Source organism: Loxodonta africana, chromosome 21 (assembly GCF_030014295.1).
Source record: "Loxodonta africana isolate mLoxAfr1 chromosome 21, mLoxAfr1.hap2, whole genome shotgun sequence".
NCBI lineage: Eukaryota > Metazoa > Chordata > Mammalia > Proboscidea > Elephantidae > Loxodonta > Loxodonta africana.
Window position 1 is genome coordinate 44,571,338 of NC_087362.1, and position 20,233 is coordinate 44,591,570.

Here is a 20,233-nt window from a genome sequence, read left to right on the forward strand (position 1 = left end):
TTGTGAGGATTTTTGTTTTCTTTATGTTGAGGTGAAATCCATACTGAAGGCTGTGGTCTTTGATCTTCATTAGTAAGTGCTTCAAGTCCTCTTCACTTTCAGCAAGCAAGGCTGTGTCATCTGCATAACACAGGTCGTTAATGAGTCTTCCTCCAGTCCTGATGCCCCGTTCTTCTTCATATAGTTCAGCTTCTCGGATTATTTGCTCACCATACAGGTTGAATAGGTATGGTGAAAGAATACAACCCTGACGCACACCTTTCCTGACTTTAAATCAATCAGTATCCCCTTGTTCTGTCCGGACAACTGCCCCTTGATCTATGTAAAGGTTCCTCATGAGCACAATTAAGTGTTCTGGAATTCCCATTCTTCACAATGTTATCCATAATTTGTTATGATCCACACAGTCGAATGCCTTTGCATAGTCAATAAAACACAGGTAAACGTCCTTCAAAAAAAGAAATTAAAAAAAAAATTTTTTTTAAACATCCTTCTGGTATTCTCTGCTTTCAGCCAGGATCCATCTGACATCAGCAATGATATCCCTGGTTCCACGTCCTCTTCTAAAACCGGCCTGAATTTCTGGCAGTTCCCTGTCGATATACTGCTGCAGCCATTTTTGAATGATTTTCAGCAAAATTTTGCTTGCGTGTGACATTAGTGATATTGTTCTATAATTTCCACATTTTGTTGGATCGCCTTTCTTGGGAACAGGCATAAATATGGATCTCCTCCAGTCAGTTGGCCAAGAAGCTGCCTTCCATATTTCTTGGCACAGACGAGTGAGCACCTCCAGCGCTGCATGTGTTTGTTGAAACATCTCAATTGATATTCCATCAATTCCTGGAGCCTTGTTTTTCACCAATGCTTTCAGAGCAGCTTGGACTTCTTCCTTCAGTACCATCAATTGGTTCCTGATCATATGCCACCTCTTGAAATGGTTGAACATCAACTAATCCTTTTTGGTATAATGACTCTGTGTATTCCTTCTATCTTCTTTTGATGTTTCCTGCGTCATTTAATATTTTCCCCATAGAATTCTTCACTACTGCAACTCGAGGCTTGAATTTTTTCTTCAGTTCTTTTAGCTTGAGAAACGCCAAGCGTGTTCTTCCCTTTTGGTTTTCCATCTCCAGCTCTTTGCACATGTCACTATAATACTTTACTTTGTCTTCTCGAGACGCTCTTTGAAATCTTCTGTTCAGTTCTTTTACTTCATCAATTCTTCCTTTTGCCTTAGCTGCCCAACGTTCGAGAGCAAGTTTCAGAGTCTCCTCTGACATCCGTCTTGGTCTTTTCTTTCTTTTCTGTCTTTTCAATGACCTCTTGCTTTCTTCATGGATGATGTCCTTGATGTCATTCCACAACTCGTCTGGTCTTTGGTCACTAGTGTTGAATGCATCAAATCTATTCTTCAGATGGTCTCTAAATTCAGGTGGGTTGTCCTCAAGGTCATATTTTGGCTCTCGTGGACTTGCTCTGATTTTCTTCAGTTTCAGCTTGAACTTGCATATGAGCAATTGATGGTCTGTTCCACAGTCAGCCCCTCGCATTGTTCTGATTGATGATATCGAGCTTTTCCATCGTCTCTTTCCTCAGATGTAGTCAGGTTTCAGCTGAGCTTCCAGACTAAGACAGACTAGGAAGAAGGATCCTGCAGTCTACTTCTGAAAAGCATTAGCCAGTGAAAACCTTATGAATACCATTGGAACACTGTCTGATATAGTGCTGGAAGATGAGCTCCCCAGATTGGAAGGCACTCAAAAGATGACTGGGGAAGAGTTGCCTCCTCAAAGTAGAGTCGACCTTAATGATGTGGATGGAGTAAAGCTTTCGGGACCTTCATTCACTGATGTGGCATGACTCAAAATGAGAAGAAACAGCTGCAAACATCCATTAATACTGGGAACCTGGAGTGTATGAAGTATGAATCTAGGAAAATTGGAAATCATCAAAAATGAAATGGAACGCATAAACATCAATATCCTAGGCATTAGTGAGCTGAAATGGACTGGTATTGGCCATTTTGAATCGGACAATCACATAGTCTACTATGCTGGGAATGACAACTTGAAGAGGAATGGTGTTTCAAGATCTATCCTGAAGTACAACACTGTCAGTGATAGGATAATATCCATACTCCTACAGGGAAGACCAGTTAATACGACTATTATTCAAATTTACACACCAACCACTAGGGCCAAAGATGGAGAAATAGGAGATTTTTATCAGCTGCTGTAGTCTGAAATTGATTGAACATGCAATCAAGATGCATTGATAATTACTGGCGATTGGAATGCAAAAGTGGGAAACAAAGAAGAAGGATCAGTATTGGAAAACATGGCCTTGGTGATAGAAACAATGCTGGAGGTCGAATGATAGAATTTTGCAAGAACAACGACTTCTTCATTGCAAATACCTTCTTTCACCAACATAAACGGTGACTATATGCATGGACCTCACCAGATGGAACACACAGAAATCAAACTGACTACATCTGTTGTTGGGTAGAATGTTCCATATATGTCTGTTAGGTCTAGTTAGTTTATAGTGTTGTGTGAATCATGTCTTTCCTTATTATCTTTTGCCTAGTTATTCTATCCATTATTGAAAGTGAAGTATTAAAGCTTCCAGCTATTGCTGTTGCATTGTATATTTCTCCCTTCAATTCTCTCAGTTTTGTTTATGTATTTTGCTGTTAGGTGAATATACGATTATACTGTTATATCTTCTTGATCGGTTGACCCTTTTATCATTATAAAATTCCTTTCTTTCATCTAATTACAACCTGTCCTAAAGCCTATTTTGTCTGATATTTATAGCCACTCTAGTTCTATTTTGCATGATATATTTTTTCCATCATTTCACTTTCAACTTATTTGTGTCTCTTGTAGACAGCATATCATTGAATCATGTTTTAGTCCACTCTGATAATTTCTGCCATTACACTGGAGTGTTTAATTCATTTACTTTTACTTATAAGGTAGATTTACCTCTTCCATTTTGATATTTGTTTTCTACACATCTTATGTCTTTTTTCCTTCTACTCTTTTACTACTGTCTTTTGTATTAAATATGCATTTTTCCAGTATATCATTTAAATTCTCTTGTCATTTATTTTTTATATTTTCTTAAGTTGTTTTATTAGTGGTTGGCCTGGGAATTACAGATAATAAATTAATTTATGATAATCTAGTTTGGATTAATACCCACCTAATTTCAATAGTATACAAACACCTTGCTTCTATATGGCTCCATTGGCTCCCCCTCCTTTGTGCTGTTATTGTAATACAAACTGCAACTTTATACACTGCATAGTTATCAACACAGATTTTCACTTATTGCTTTGTGTAGTTTTCTTTTAAATCAGATAGGAGAAAAAAAGGAATTAGAAACATTATAAATATACATTTATATGTCTTTTGTATTCACTTATGTAGTTGCCTTTACTTGTTCACTTTACTTCTCCATATGGAGTTTAGTTACTGTCTAGTGGACTCTCTTTAGTATTTCTTGCAGGGCAGGTTTACTAGTGATGAATTCTCACAGATTTTTGTTCATCTGTGAATGTCTTAATTTCTTCTTCATTTTTGAAGGTTAGTTTTTCTGGATATAGAACTGCTAGCTGACAGTCTTTTTCTTTCGACACTTTGAATACTTCAACCCACTGTCCTCAGCTCTCCATAGTTTCTGATAAGAAATAAGCTATCAATCTTATTGATGATCACTTTTACATGATGAATTTTCTCTGCTGCTTTCAAGATTCTCAAGATTCTCTTTTTCTCTTTGATTTCTACAGTTTGATTATGATGTGTCCACTCCTGCTCATGAAATGTGACTTATTATGAAGGTGGGAGGTGGGTTGAAGGTCACACAACATGAAACTATACTCCCACCTTTCTCATATTATGCACACCCCTGAAGGATGTCAATCATGGAGAGGATAAGAATGGTCTCAATTTTTGAAGATTCAACATTATTCAAATATTTGGAAAGCGACCCCATTTTTTTTTAATATTATAACAAACACAAATGTATTATGAAAGAGAATACAAATGTATGCAATCTTAAGATAAGTCTTGAGACTTAAAAAAAGAGTTTATGACTGTAGCAGGTTGCTTTGGCCAAACCACAGAACTGTTTGTTGTTGTTGTGTGCCTTCAAGTCAATTCTGACTCATAGTGATCCCATATGACAGAGTAGAATTGCCCCATAGGGTTCTAAGGAGCAGCTGATGGATTTGAACTGCCAACCTTTGGATTAGCAGTCTAAGCTTTTAGCTACTTTGTCACCAGGGCTCCACAGAACCCTTTTAGTACATGCATTCACTCTCCATAGCTGTTAGGAATATTTAGGTGGAAGAGTTTGAGAAGAAACGGTAATCACCTTTGAGTTGGTCTTGAGATTCTGAATTTCCAGTAGACATCATGAGATCAATAAAGCTTCCTAGGATCCTAATGTATCTGTCTGTTTTCTATGCTACCCCCTGACCCTTAGGGATACCGGAGCTGTAGATGAAGAGGTCTTGCTAGCAGTAACCATAATAAAAGTCTGCCATGGTAATTAACAAACTGTTCCTATGGGAATCCAAATAGAGTCAGAGCAATGTGTTCTGAAGATACGATACTTCTAAATGCCAGAAATCATAGTTATGGATCTGCCCAATGGGTTAGTCACAGAGAACTTCTTTTCAAAACCTGAGGACAAACTCTGATGTTAATGATTTTCAATTACCACAAGTGGCTAGAGAAGCCATAAAAGGTCTTCTAGCACAAAAACTGTAAGTGCCTAGACTTGGTTGACTGACACTGTACGCAGACTCTTTTGTAATGCCTGCAGACATCAGAGGTAAGAACACGTAAATAGTTTTCTTAAAAAAAAGAAAGTCAAAGGTTTAGAGAAACTGTGATAACAGCCAAAGTTTAGTCAAGACAATGCATTTCTCTTGTGTTACTCTAATCATTTATTTTCGCTGAACATCCTGAAGTGTACAGAGTAATTAAAAAATAGCTTAAGGTTTAAATCTTTATTTTATAAGGTTATAGCTTACAGAAAAAATAGATCTCAAGTATAGCACCGGTATTCATATTACAATAATAAGTTACACATCTCCACTAGAGAAATACTGGTAAAAATTTAAAATACCCCATTATATTGATGTGTTCATATCAACAAAAATAGTTATAGATATTCAAGATGTGATCTAGTTTTTTGAAGTTCAAGAAAGTGGTAAGTAAAAAACTGCAGTTAGTTTCCACATTAGTAATAGATGAACCTTACCTAATGATCAATTTCACAGGCTCAGGTGACCCATTGACATTGATCAGGAACTCCTCTTCGAAGTGCCCTAGGATGGCAGAACTGAAGGAGATCTGTATAGCTTGGACTCCACTTGGTTCGATAATGCCTTCTCTGGGATCGAAAACAAAGCAGGCCCCCAAAGCTGTAGTTGGAGGCATCACGTTGAAGAGAGCGTCGATGCTCCCTTTGTTGAACAGTATTGTCTATATCAATAAAAAAGCAAGAATGAAAAGGTAGACAACGAACCTCTCTTTCCAAGCCTTAAATTGATCTATTCATATAATTACGTGGCTGTGTTGTTTGACACCAGTTAACACAGAGAAAAGTTGCAGGAATTAGATCCAAAGAAAAGCTCTAGAGGAAAAATTAACAGCCTGATGTCTTGAATATTTGTAGGAATCCCAAGCCAGAAAGTAATCTTGTATTTTTACTCTCTTCTTTAGAATGGAGTTTGTCATACATTATACAAATGCTATAAAGACTGATCGTAATCACATCTACTGATGAAGAAGTTTCCCGAATACAACCAAACACTTTGATGGACACTATAGCAGGGATGTGGGTCTGGGGACCATGGTCTCAGGGGGCATCTACGTCAACTGGCATAACAAAGTTTATTAGGAAAATGTTCTGCATCCCACCTTGGTGAGTGGAGTCTGGGGCCTTAGAAACTTGCAAGTGGCCATCTAAGGTGCATCATTTGGTCCCACCCCACCTGCAGCAAAGGAGAATGAAGAACACCAGACACAAGGAAAATATTAGCTCAAGAAATGGAAGGGGCCACATAAACCAGAGCCTACACCAGCCTGAGACCAGAAGAACTAAATGGTGCCTGGCTACCATCAATGACCACCCTGACAGGGAACAAAACAGAGAGTCTTTGATGGAGCAGGAGAAAACTGGGGTACACCATTCAAATTATAGTAAAAAAGACCAGACTTAATGGTTTGACTGAGACTGAAGGAACCCCAGAAGACATGGCCCCCGGACTCTGTTAATCCAGAACTAAAACCATTCCTGAAGCCAACTCTTCAGACAAAGAATAGACTGGACTATAAGACATAAAATGAAGAGTGTGCTTCTTAGTTCAAGTAGACACCTCAGACTAAATGGGCAGCTCCTGCCCAGAGGCAAGCTGAGAAGGCAGAAAGGGATAGGGGCTGGTTGAACGGACATGGGAAATCTGGAGTGGAAATGAGGAATGCGTGGTCACATTATAGGGATAGCACTAGGGTCACATAACAATGTGTGTATAAATCTTTGTATGAGAAACTAACTTGAGCTGTAGGCTTTCACCTAAAGCATAATAAAAAAAGAAAAAAAAACCTCTCATCCTTTTATTATTACCTCTAAAAGAACACAAACATATTCAATTTAGAAACATTTCTAAAATAAAATTTTAATGAGTAGAGTTTGATATAGTTCAAAAAAGTGCCCTAGGTAGAGATTTAGTGATGAGGTGACTTTGAGAAAACTCTGATCCTGAAGAACCCATGACTGTATCATATAAAAGAATCATTTCCTGCTCTCTTAGAAAGACAAAGAAGGGAGGTCTCTTCCAGGAACCACAATGACTGGTTTTATAAAATGTGGATTGGAGAACAGTGCATTCAGTTAAAATTCTAAAGTGTGAAAACAGCTATACTCATTAGGACATTCTGGAAAGTGTAAAAGGTTTCTATCCTCTGATCTGTAGAATTTGTAGACAGTGAACAAGCACCAAACAGATGGGGAGATGTATTTATGGTTCTTCCCTTTGCAATATGCAATATGATGAGGATAAGACCAATTAAATGATGGCTTTGATGTTTTTTAGCTCTTAGTAAAATTACAGCAGAATACAGAGGATGGAAAAGGTTGCTCCCCCAACAAGGCCAGAAGAGAGGAGAAAGAGTCAGAGTATTTTAGAGTCTGAATAAAAGAGAGTTAGTACAAGTAAGGGCAAATGAATGTGACTGTAACACATTTTCTATGAAATGAAAACAAGCACAAAGTACAACAACAAAAAAAGGAGAGCAAGTCTCAAAAATTCTAATGCTTACCTCATAACAATGTATAGATCCAACAAAAACTTTCCCAATATCCAGCAATTCAAAGTTGAAATGAATCTTAGGTCCCATTCCTTCCCCTTTGATTCGGAGGGGCAGGCGGATCTCTCGGCCTATAAAAACAATTCAGACTTTATTACCCAAAATGGCACTGCACCCTAACTTGTTACCAATGTAAACGGCCAAGGTTATTATACCATTTCCGTGCAATTTCTCCAATGCTGAAGATTTGTCTTATCTTTAGGATACGGGAATAATGTTGGTTTCTTACCCTTAGGATGATATTTTAGCAGGAAGAAAAAAAAAAAGGAAAATTTTTCTTAACCCAATTCTTTTTTTTATATATAATTTTTATTGTGCTTTTCTAAGTGAAAGTTTACAAACCAAGTCAGTCTCTCACACAAAAACCCATATACACCTTGCTACACACCCCAATTACCCTCCCCCTAATGAGACAGCCTGCTCTCTCCCTCCACTCTCTCTTTTCGTGCCCATTTCTCCAGCTTCTAACCCCCTCCACACTCTCATCTCCCCTCCAGGCAGGAGATGCCAACACAGTCTCAAGTGTCCACCTGATCCAAGAAGCTCACTCCTCACCAGCATCCGTCTCCAACCCATTGTCCAGTCCAATCCATGTCTGAAGAGTTTCCTTCGGGAATGGTTCCTGTCTTGAGCCAACAGAAGGTCTGGGGGCCATGACCACTGGGGTCCTTCTAGTCTCAGTCAGACCATTAAGACTGGTCTTATGAGAATTTGGGGTCTGCATCCCACTGCTCTCCTGCTCCCTCAGGGGTTCTCTGTTGTGTTTCCTGTCAGGGCAGTCATTGGTTGTAGCCAGGCACCATCTAGCTCTTCTGGTCTCAGGATGATGTAGTCTCTGGTTCATGTGGCCCTTTCTGTCTCTTGGGCTCGTAATCACCTTGTGTCCTTGGTGTTCTTCATTCTCATTTGATCCAGGTAGGTTGAGACCAATTGATGCATCTTAGATGGCTGCTTGCTAGCATTTAAGACCTCAGACGCCACTCTTCAAAGCGGGATGCAGAATGTTTTCTTAATAGATTTTATTAAGCCAATTGACTTAGATGTCCCACGTAAACCATGGTCCCCAGACCCCTGCCGGTGCTATGCTCTCCTTCGAAACATTCAGTTTATTCAGGAAACTTCTTTGCTTTTGGTTTAGTCCAATTGTGCGGACCTCCCCTGTATTGTGTGCTGTCTTTCTCTTCATCTAAAGTAGTTCTTATCTACTATCTAATTAGTGAATGCCCCTCTCCCACCCCGCCTCCCTGCCCACCTCTTGAAACCACATAAGAATGTTTTCTTCTCAGTTTAAACTATTTCTCAAGTTCTTATAATAGTGGTCTTATACAATATTTGTCCTTTTGCAAGTGACTAATTTCACTCAGGATAATGCCTTCCAGGTTCCTCCATGTTATGAAATGTTTCACAGATTCCTCACTGTTCTTTTTCAATGAGTAGTATTCCATTTTGTGAATATACCATAATTTATTTATCCATTCATCCGTTTATGGGCACCTTGGTTGCTTCCATCTTTTTGCTATTGTAAACAGTGCTGCAATAAACATGGGTGTGCATATATCTGTTCATGTAAAGGCTCTTATTTCTCTAGGATATATTCCAAGAAGTGGGATTGCTGAATCCTATGGTAGTTCTATTTCTAGCTTTTTAAGGAAGGGCCAAATCGATTTCCAAAGTGGTTGTACCATTTGACATTCCCACCAGCAGCGTATAAGTGTTCCAATCTCTCCACAGCCTCTCCAACATTTATTATTTTGTGTTTTTTGGATTAATGCCAGCCTTGTTGGAGTGAGATGAAATCTCATTGTGGTTTTGATCTGCATTTCTCTAATGGCTAATGATTGTGATCATTTCCTCATATATCTGGTGGCTACCTGAATGTCCTCTTTAGTGAAGTATCTATTCATATCTTTTGACCATTTTTTAATTGGGTCATTTGTCTTTTTGCAGTTGAGTTTTTGCAGTATCATGTAGATTTTAGAGATCAGGCGCTGATCAGAAATGTAATAGCTAAAAGCTTTTTCACAGTCTGTAGGTAGTCTTTTCACTCTTTTGGTGAAGTCTTTGGATGAGCATAGCTGTTTGATTTTTAGGAGCTCCCAGTTATCTAGTTTTTCTTCTACATTCTTTATAATGTTTTGTATACTGTTTATGCCATGTATTAGGGCTCCTAACGTTGCCCCTATTTTTTCTTCCATGATCTTTATCATTTTCAATTTTATATTTAGGTCTTTGATCCATTTTGAGTTAGTTTTTGTGCATGGAGTGAGGTATGGGTCTTGTTTCATTTTTTTGCAGATGGATATCCAGTTATGCCAGCATCATTTGTTAAAAAGACTGTCTTTTCCCCGTTGAACTGCTTTGGGGCCTTTGTCAAATACCAACTGCTCTTATGTGGATGGATTTATGTCTGGATTCTCATTTCTGTTCCATTGGTCCATGTATCCGTTGTTGTACCAGTACCAGGCTCTTTTGACTACTGTGGCTGTATAATAGGTTCTAAAATCAGGTAAAGTAAGGCCTCCCACTTTGTTCTTCTTTTTCAGTAATGCCTTATTTATCCGGGGCCTCTTTCCCTTCCATATGAAGTTGGTGATTTGTTTCTCCATCTCATTAAAGACTGTCATTAGGATGTGGATAGGAATTGCATTAAATGTATAGATCGCTTTTGATAGAATAGATATTTTTATAATGTTAAGTCTTCCTATCCACAAGCACAGTATGTTCTTCCACTTATGTAAGTCTCTTTCGGTTTCTTGCAGAAGTGTACTGTAGTTTTCTTTGTATAAGTCTTTTACATCTCTAGTAAGATTAATTTCTAAGTATTTTATCTTCTTGGGGGCTACTGTAAATGGCATTGATTTGGTGATTTCCTCTTCGATGTTCTTTTTGTTGGTGTAGAGGAATCCAACTGATTTTTGTATGTTTCTCTTGTATCCCAATACTCCGCTGAGCTCTTCTATTAGTTTCAGTAGTTTTCTGGAGGATTCCTTAGGGTTTTCTGTGTACAAGATCAAATAGAGATACTTTTACTTCTTCCTTGTCAATCTGGATGTCCTTCATTTCTTTATCTTGCCTAATTGCTCTGGCTAAGACCTCCAGCACGATGTTGAATAAGAGTGGTGATAAAGGGCATCCTTGTCTGGTTCCTGATCTCAGTGGGAATGCTTTCAGGCTCTCTCCATTTAGGGTGATGTTGGCTTTGTATAAATGCCCTTTATTACGTTGAGGAGTTTTCCCTCAATTCCTATTTTGCTGAGAGTTTTTATCATAAATGAGTGTTGAACTTTGTCAAATGCCTTTTCTGCGTCAATTGATAAAATCATATGATTCTTGTCTTTTGTTTTATTTATGTGGTGGATTACATTAATTGTTTTTCTAATGTTGAGCCATCCCTGCATACCTAGTATGAATCCCACTTGGTTGTGGTGAATTATTATTATTATTATTTCTGATATTTTGTTGAATTCTATTGGCTAGAATTTTGTTGAGGATTTTTGCATCTACATTCATGAGGGATACAGGTGTATAATTTTCTTTTCTTGTGGTCTCTTTACCTGGTTTTGGTATCAGGGATATGGTGGCTTCATAGAATGAGTTTGGCAGTATTCTGTCCTTTTCTATGCTCTGAAATACTTGTAGTTATTAGTGGTGTTAACTCTTCTCTGAAAGTTTGGTAGAACTCTGCAGTGTAGCCATTCAGACCAGGGCTTTTTTTTGTTGGGAGTTTTTTGATTACCTTTTCAATCTCTTCTTTTGTTGTGGGTATATTTATTTGTTCTACCTCTGTTTGTGTTAGTTTAGGTAGGTAGTGTGTTTCTAGGAATTCATCCATTTATTCTAGGTTTTCAAATTTGTTTGAGTATAGTTTTTCATAGTAATTGGATATGATTCTTTTAATTTCAGTTGGGTCTGTGTAATATCGCCCATCTCATTTCTTATTTGGGTTATTTGCTTCCTCGCTTCCTCTCCTGTTTTTCTTTCGTCAGTTTGGCCAGTGGTTTATCAATTTTGTTGATTTTTTCAAAAAACCAGCTTTTGGTCTTGTTAATTCTTTCAATTGTTTTTCTGTTTTTTTTTTTTTTTTATTTCACTTAGTTCTGCTTAATTTTTATTATTTGTTTTCTTTCGGTGCCTGTGGGTTTCTTTTGATGCTCTCTTTCTATTTGTTCAAGTTGTAGGGACAATTCTTTGATTTTGGCCCTTTCTTCTTTTTGGATGTGTGCATTTATTGATATAAATTGACCTCAGAGCACCGCTTTTGCTGTGTCCCAGAGGTTCTGATAGGAGGTGTTTTCATTCTCACTGGATTCTCTGAATTTCTTTATTCCATCCTTAATGTCTTCTATAACCCAGTCTTTTTTGAGCAGGGTATTGTTCAGTTTCCAAATGTTTGATTTCTTTTTTCTGCATTTTCTGTTATTGATTTCCACTTTTATGGCCTTATGGTCAGAGAAGATGCTTTGTAATATTTCAATGTTTTGGATTCTTGCTTTATGACCTAATATGTTGTCTATTGTAGAGAATGTTCCATGTACACTAGAAAAGAAAGTTTACTTGGTTGCTGTTGGGTGGAGTGTTCTGTATATGTCTATGAGGTCAAGTTGGTTGATTGTGGCATTTAGATCTTCCGTGTCTTTATTGAGCTTCTTTCTGGATGTCCTGTCCTTCACCGAAAGTGGTGTGTTGAAGTCTCCTACTATTATTGTGGAGCTGGCTCTCTCACTTTTCAATGCTGATAGAGTTTGTTTTATGTATCTTCCATCCCTGTCATTGGGTGCATAAATATTTAATATGGTTATATCTTCTTGGTGTATTGTCCCTTTAATCATCAGATAGTGTCCTTCCTTATGCTTTCTCATGGATTTAACTTTAAAGTCTATTTTGTCAGAAATTAATATTGCCACTCCTGCTCTTTTTTGATTGTTGTATGCTTGATATATTTTTTTCCATCCTTTCAGTTTTAGTTTTTTTGTGTCTCTAAATCTAAGGTATGTCTCTTGCAGGCAGCATATAGACGGATCTTGTGTTTTAATCCATTCTGCCACTCTCTGTCTCTTTATTGGTGCATTTAGTCCATTTACATTCAGGGTAATTATGGATAAGTATGAACTTTTTTTTTTTTATGAACTTAGTGCTATCATTTTGATGTCTTTTTTTATGTGTTGTTGACAGTTTCTTTTTCCCACTTGATTTTATGTGCTGAGTAGATTTTCTTTATATATTGTACTTTCCTCATAGTTGTTGTTGATTTTGTTTCTGCTGAGTCTCTATTTTTCCTTGTATTTTATTTTGATGAGTAGGATAGTTTGTCTCCTTTGTGGTTACCTTATTATTTACCCCTATTTTTCTAAATTTAAAACTAACTTTTATTTCTTAGTATCGCCGTATCTTCCTCTCCATATGGAAGGTGTATGATTACATTTCTTAGTCCCTCTTTATTATTTTAATGTTGTCTTCTTTTATGTAATAACATTGCTGTTACCCTGTTTGGGGCTTTTTTTTTTTAAATAATCTTGCTTTGTTTTTTTTTGATTTCTCTGGGTTGACTTCTGGTTGCTCTGCCCAATGTTGTAGTCTTGGGTTGATACTTGATATTATTGATTTTCTAACCAAAGAGCTCCCTTTAGTACTTCTTGTAGTTTTGGTTTGGTTTTTACAAATTCCCTCAACTTGTATTTATCTGGAAATGTCTTAATTTCCCCTTCATATTTAAGAGACAGTTTTGCTGGATATATGATTCTTGGCAGGCAATTTTTTTCCTTCAATTTTTTAAATATGTCATCCCATTGCCTTCTTGTCTGCATGGTTTCTGCTGAGTGGTCTGAGCTTATTCTTATTGGCTCTCCTTTGTAGGTGAGTTTTCATTTATCCCTTGCTGCTCTTATAATTCTCTCTTTATCTTTGGTTTGGGCAAGTTTGATTATAATATGTCTTGGTGACTTTCTTTTAAGATCTACCTTATATGGAGTTCAATGACCATCTTGGATAGATATCTTCTCATCTTTCACAATATCAGGGAAGTTTTCTGCCAACAAATCTTCAACAATTTTCTCTGTATTTTCTGTTATCCCTCCCTGTGCTGAGGCTCCAATCACTCATAGGTTATTTCTCTTGATAGAGTCCCACATGATTCTTAAGGTTTCTTCATTTTTTTAAATTCTTTTATCTGATTTTTCTTCAAACATATTAGTGCCAAGTGATTTATCTTCGACTTCAAATATTCTAGTTTCTACTTACTCCTCTGACTTTCTATTGAGTTGTCTACTTCTGTAATTTTGTGAAGCTTCTGAATTTCTGATTGCTGTCTATGGATTTTTCCAGCTTATTAAACTTTTCATTACGTTCCTGAATAATCTTTCTAATTTCTTCAGTTGCTTTATCTTTGTGTTCCTTGGCTTGTTCTGCATATTGCCTCATTTCCTTCCTGATGTCTTGAATGGTTCTGTATATTAAACTTTTGTATTCTGCATCTGGTAATTCCAGGAATGCACTTTCATCTAGAAGATCCCTGGATTCTTTGTTTTGAGAGCCTGTTCAGGTGATCGTGGTCTGTTTCTTTATGTGACTTGATATTGACTGTTGTCTCTGAGCCATCTATAAGTTATTGTATTGGTTTATGCTTGCTTATTGTGTCGTAGCTGCTTGCTTTGTTTTGTTTTGGTATACCCCTATGGGTTGCTTGAGTGAGCTAGCTTGATTATTTTCGCCTTTGGAGCTCTGGTGTCCTGTGGGTTCTGCAGAGGTACCATGGGCACCCAAAAGTTTTGGTTGTAAGGACGGGGAGGTACCAGTTATCTTTGGACCCCTGTCGCAGGTGGTTGGGTAACCTGAGTGGAGCTACCAGTCCTTAGGTCCCTGATGTGGGTAGGTGAGGACCTTGTTTAATAGGCAAAGCAGTGTCAAATGTGAAACACCCACCACACAGCTGAAATGGTTGGAGTCTGCCAACAAGGGCCTATTCTCCCAAAATAGGGCCACACAGGTCCATGCAGAAAGGAAAGGTGCTCAAGGTCCACAGACGGTTTATGTCTGGACAGGAGCCATTTCTGTCCTGAGCTCCCCTGCTTAACCCAAGTATTAACATTATTTTGAAACTTCCTATAAGGAAAGTAATTTGTCTCAATTTGAGAGAAGGACAATCACTGATTTATGCTTCTCATAAAATGAGAGCCACTATGCTGCACATCACCAAGGGCAATGTTCACCTTGATCCTCCCCAGATCTAGGAAGATCCAGGGTGTTAAGGGATCTCAGTCAGCAGTCTTGCTTTGCAAAGTTTCTTCCATATAGAGGGAATGGACTCTACTTAACAGTGTCCATTACACCACAACCATGATGGACCCAGGATGAATAAAGAGCACATACCCTTTGCAACACTGACTAATCTTGTTTTCTTTTCTGAAATGGAAATATCTTTGTCTGATAATGCATGATCATCTTAAAAAATAACAGAGATGTGGTAAATTTTCTCATAATTCCACCACCCAAAGATAAAGCACTATTAACATTTTGTGCCTATCTCTTCATACTTAAATCATATCTAAATATTGTTAATGTAAGTTAGAGTAACCTGCTTTTTTCACTTAACAATGCATTTAGGACATCTTTTCATATCACCTCCTAGAGATCTATCTTATTCTACTTAATGGCCACATGGTTGACTGTATGAAGGTAAATATTAAAAGGTTTTTTTTTTAATTGAGGTAAAATTTATTTCACATAAAATTAACCATTTTAACATGAACAAAACAGTGGCATTTAGTACATTCATATGTTGTACAATCACCACATCTATCTAGTTCCAAAACATTTTTATCACTCCAAAACAAAACCTCACACTCATTGCTCCACAGTCTTCACCCCACAGTTCCTGACAACTACCAATCTACATTCTGCCTCAATGGATTTACCTATTCTGTATATTTCTTAAAAATGAATCATATAATATGTGACCTTTTGAGTGTAGCTACTTTCACTCAAAAAAAAAAAAAAAACCCAGACCTGTTGCCATCAGGTCGGTTCTGACTCCTATTGACCCTATAGCAACCGTATAGGACAGAGTAGAACTGCCCCATAGAGTTTCCAAGGAGTGCCTGGTGGATCTGAGCTGGTGACCTTTTGGTTAGCAGCTGTAGCACTTAACTGCTATGCCACCAGAGTTTCCACTTTTACTTAGTATAGTGTTTTCGAGGTTCATCCATGTTGTACTATCAAAACTTCATTTCTCTTTACGGCTGAATAATATTCCATTGCATGGATATACATTTTGTTTATCTATTCATCCTGTCATGGACATTTGGGTTGTTTCTATCTTTTGGCGATTGCGAATAGTGCTGCTATGAACATGCATGTACATGTATTTGTTTGAATATCTACTTTCAGTTCTTTTGAGTATATACCTAAGAGTGTAATTGTTGACTTATATAGTAATTATATGTTTAACTTTTTTTAGGAACTGTTAACCAGTTTTCCACAATGATTGAATCATTTTACAGTCCCACAAGGTAAATATTTTTTCAGTAGTCCTTCCTTTTGGACACTTACTTGATTTCCAGCTTTTTACTACAACAAGCTACGATATAATAAACGTCCTTGAACACGTATCTATGAGCAGTTGTCCTACCTTTTCTTTAAGCACATTGAAGATATCGTTCTATTGTTTCTTGTCTTCTATTATTGCTCTTGAGAAGTCAGCTCGTTGTCTTATTGTTCATTTAAAGTAATATGTCTTTTCTTTTGACTGCTTTTAAGGTTTTCTTTCTGTCTTTAGTTTTTAACAGTTTTACTACGATGTGGTTATATGTATCCATCTTGGGATTTTTAGTGCTTTTTGAAAGTATTAATCCATTTCTTGTGAATTAATACTTTCATCAGTTTTGGAAAAATTTCAGTCATTCTCTGTTCAAATATTACATCTCCATTTTCTTCTGTCCTTCTGAGACTGTCTCTCCCTCCCTCCCTCTCTCTATGGTCTTTTTGTCATTCCATTTGAATGTCATTACTTTTCTATATTTTTTCTCTATCTGCTTCGGTGTGGATATTTTCTTTTGATTTATCTAAATTTCAGTTTATGAAATATATCTCTGGCTATACCTAATATGCTATTAAAAACATCCAGTGGGTTCTTGATTTGCTAGCGTGGCTTTTGATTTCTAGAATTTCCATTAGATTTTTAAAACGTAGTGTCTGAGCCTCTGGTGAAATTCTTAACCATGTTTTTTATTAAGAACATTAAAAAAATCTATCTCTGATAATTTTATTATCTGGTCCCCTGTGAATTTATTTTTATTATTTATCTTGTATCTTTCCATATACCTTATTATTTCTGATTTACTGCTGATCAGTGAATATAAAAAATTGTAGTGATAATTTGAATTCCTAAGAAGATATCACCTCCCCCCAGCTTCTGTCTAGTGACTAGGGGGGATTCACAATCCGGGGTCACCTTAATCTAACTTAATATGATTTCATGAGAGAATTAAGCTATGCAGAAAAATTATCTGAGTGACTATTTCTCAGTTCTTTCATACGGTTATATGGCTAGTACCATTCTAGATACAAAAGAAAGAAGTTATTCCTTATATAAAATAGATGCCTTAGAACATGAAGGATTAATTCTCTCCCAGAACCCTGGTGCTGAAAAGCTATCTTAATCCAATTAATGATTGAAAAATAGTTCAAAGCTGAACTTCAGTGCTTACAACGGCCAGTCCATTTTCAGTCCTATTTCATTGGATCTGATACTATAGCCTGGGGGATTACCGGGGCCCTTCCTCCTTGAGCATCCCATGAATTCCTATGTTTTATTCCCCAGCCGTATTTACTTTTCAGCCTTTCTGTATTGCCTCTAAGGATAAAGTGGTCCCTAAAGACTGGCTGTCTTGGGTTCCTTCTTCTCCTAGATCTTGGTCCCATAATCCTTCACTATACTAGTATTTAATGAATATTTTGCCTAGTTTTTCTAGTTATTCTTAGACAGAAGGTTGATCCAAATTATCCCGTCCATCATTATTGTAAGTAGAGCTAGCAGAACAAAGGGGTGCACGTTAATACTGCAGCAGCTATAGCTGTACTGCCCTTCAGAAAGATTATAGTAATTTATACACATATCAACAGTATTTAAGTGTTCTTGTCTCCCCACATCCTCCACAGCAGTAGATACCACTTTTGAAAATATTTGGTAGTTTGATAAGTTTACCTTAAATTTCTACCACTTAGAAGGTGGGGCCAAGATAGTGGAATAGCCAGATGCTTCTGGCAATCCCTCTAACAACAAAGACCCAAAAAATCAAGTGAAACGATTTTACTTATGACAAGCTAGGAGCCTTGAACATCAAAGGCAAAGTTAGAAAACGGACTGAGTCGCAGGGGGAGGGAGAGTTGGTTCAGAGTTACTGGACCTGAATTGCTGGGATCCCTTGGGCATCATTCCTGGGAGCAGCTACACTGGGCTGATAGTAGCATTCGGCCCCAGTTTCCTCAGGGAGAAGCAGTCAGCCACACAGCCTACTCCCACGTCTGGACCCAGAGAAGAACAGTGCTCTTGGCAAAAGCTAAGTACTTGCATATATTTTACTGTGCCCCCTGCCCTCAAGCCACTTCAGTGGCTGTTGATTTCCCTGGGCCTGAAATAGGCCATGTTGAGTGCCCTGAGCCATGCTCCTGGACTTGGAGAAGGAATAAATTCACAACACAGGGAAAAGATAATTTGCCAGTTCTACTAACCAGGGGAGCTTAGGACAGAAGTGGCTTCTGTTGAGGCATAAACAATCTGTGAACTTTGAATAACTTTCCCCCTTACACGGATATGTATGGGCCTATTTCAGGAGAATAGGCCCTTGCTGGCAGATTGCAACTGTTTAAGCTGTGAGGTGGAGAGGTGGGTGTTTGATATTTGACAAAAATTTGCCTATTAAACAGGGTCCCCACCTAGCCACACCAGGGGCATAAGGACTGCTGGCTCCACTCAGATCACCCAGCCACCTGTGACAGGGGTCCAAGGATAACTGGTACCTCCCAGTCCTTACAACCAAAAGCATTGGTTGTCTATGGTCCATCTGCAGAGCCTACCCACCTGTACACTCTAGGGAACAAGGACGCACTTTCCTCAGAGACACCTGGGGGATGGTTCTCAAACTCCCTGCCTTGTTCAGAGCATGACCCCCTGCTGCAACCACATAACAGTACCTACACCAAACACCCCTGCCCCTCTAAGACTGAAGGACAGAGCCTGTACCACACACTTGATGACCAGCTACCTGGACACCTGAGCTGAATCCACACAAGAAAAGTGAGATGACTCATAAGCTCATGCATCTGAAAACAGCTCTAGCCATCTGGTGACAAGACGTCAGTGCTCCAAAGGAGAAAATAATCAAGGTAGCTCACTCAAGTAACCCATTTGGGAATATCAAAACAAAACAAAGCAAGAAACTAGGATACAGTAAGGAAACATAAAATAAACTAATACAATAACTTAAAGATGGCTCAGAGACAACAGTCAATATCAAACCACATAAACAGGCCGTGATTGCTTCAACAAGCTCTCAAAACAGAGAATCAAAGGATCTTCTGGAAGAAGGTGCCTTCCTGGAATTACTGAATGCAGAATTCAAAAGATTAATATACAAAACTCTTCAAGACATCAGGAAGGAGATTGGGCAATATGCAGAGCAAACCAAGGAACGCTCAGATAAAATGGCTGAAGAAATTAAAAAGGTTATTCAAGAACATAATGAACAATTTAATAAGCTGTAAGAATCCATAGAGAGAGAGCAGTCAGGAATTCAGAAGATTAACAATATAATTACAGAATTAGACAACTCCATAGAAAGTCAGAGGAGCACAATAGAGCAAGTGGAAGGCAGAATTGGTGACCTTGAAGATAAAGCACTTGGCACCAATGTATCTGAAGAAAAATCAGATAAAAAGAATTTTAAAAAATGAAGAAATCTTGAGATTCATGTGGGACTTTATTAAGAGAAATAACCTATGAGTGACTGGAGTACCAGAACAGGGAGGGATAACAGAAAATACAGAAAATACGAACTCCACGTAAGGTATATTTCAAAAGAAAGTCACCAAGACATATTATAATCAAACTTGCCAAAACCAAAGATAAAGAGAAAATTTTAAGAACAGCTAGGGATAAATGAAAAGTCACCTACAAAATAGAGTCAACAAGAATAAGCTCAGACTACTCGGCAGAAACCATGCAGGCAAGCAGGCAATGGGATGATGTATATAAAGCATTGAAGGAAAAAAATTGCCAGCCAAGGATCATATACCCAGCAAAACTGTCTCTCATATATGAAGGTGAAATTAGGACATTTCCAGATAAACAGAAGTTTAGGGAATTCATAAAAACCAAATCAAAAATACAAAAACTACTAAAGAGACTTTTTTGGTTAGAAAATCAATAATATCAGGTATCAACTCAAGACTAGAACACTGGACAGAACAATCAGATGTTATCCCAGACAGGGAAATCACAAAAAAAATCAAGGTAAAAAATGCTCATAACAGGCAAACAACAATATCATTATGTAAAAGAAGACAACATTAAAATAATAAAGAGGGACTAAGAAATGTAGTCATAGATCTTTCATATGGAGAGGAAGACAAGGCAATATAAAGAAATAAAAGTTAGGTTTAAACTTAGAAAAATAGAGGTGAATATTAAGGTAACCACAAAGGAGATAAACTATCCTACACATCAAAATAAAATACAAGAAAAAAAATAGAGACTCAGCAGAAACAAAATCAACAACAACAAAGAAGAGCAAAAGACAAAATATAATGGCAAACTACTCAGCACAAAAAATTAAGTGGGAAAAAGAAAC

The 20,233-nt window shown here is 37.6% G+C and overlaps 1 protein-coding gene across 1 annotated transcript in view; it reads right to left on the reverse strand.

Moving 5' to 3' along the window:
* HYDIN (HYDIN axonemal central pair apparatus protein) overlaps window positions 1–20,233 on the reverse strand; it is a 402,907-nt gene that overhangs the window by 291,010 nt on the left and 91,664 nt on the right. Inside the window, exons 10-11 of the mRNA XM_064273799.1 lie at window positions 7,344–7,462; window positions 5,281–5,504 (exon numbers count right to left, since the gene is read on the reverse strand). Of these exons, the coding sequence (XP_064129869.1) occupies window positions 5,281–5,504; window positions 7,344–7,462 (343 nt within the window). The remainder of the gene's footprint in view (window positions 1–5,280; window positions 5,505–7,343; window positions 7,463–20,233) is intronic.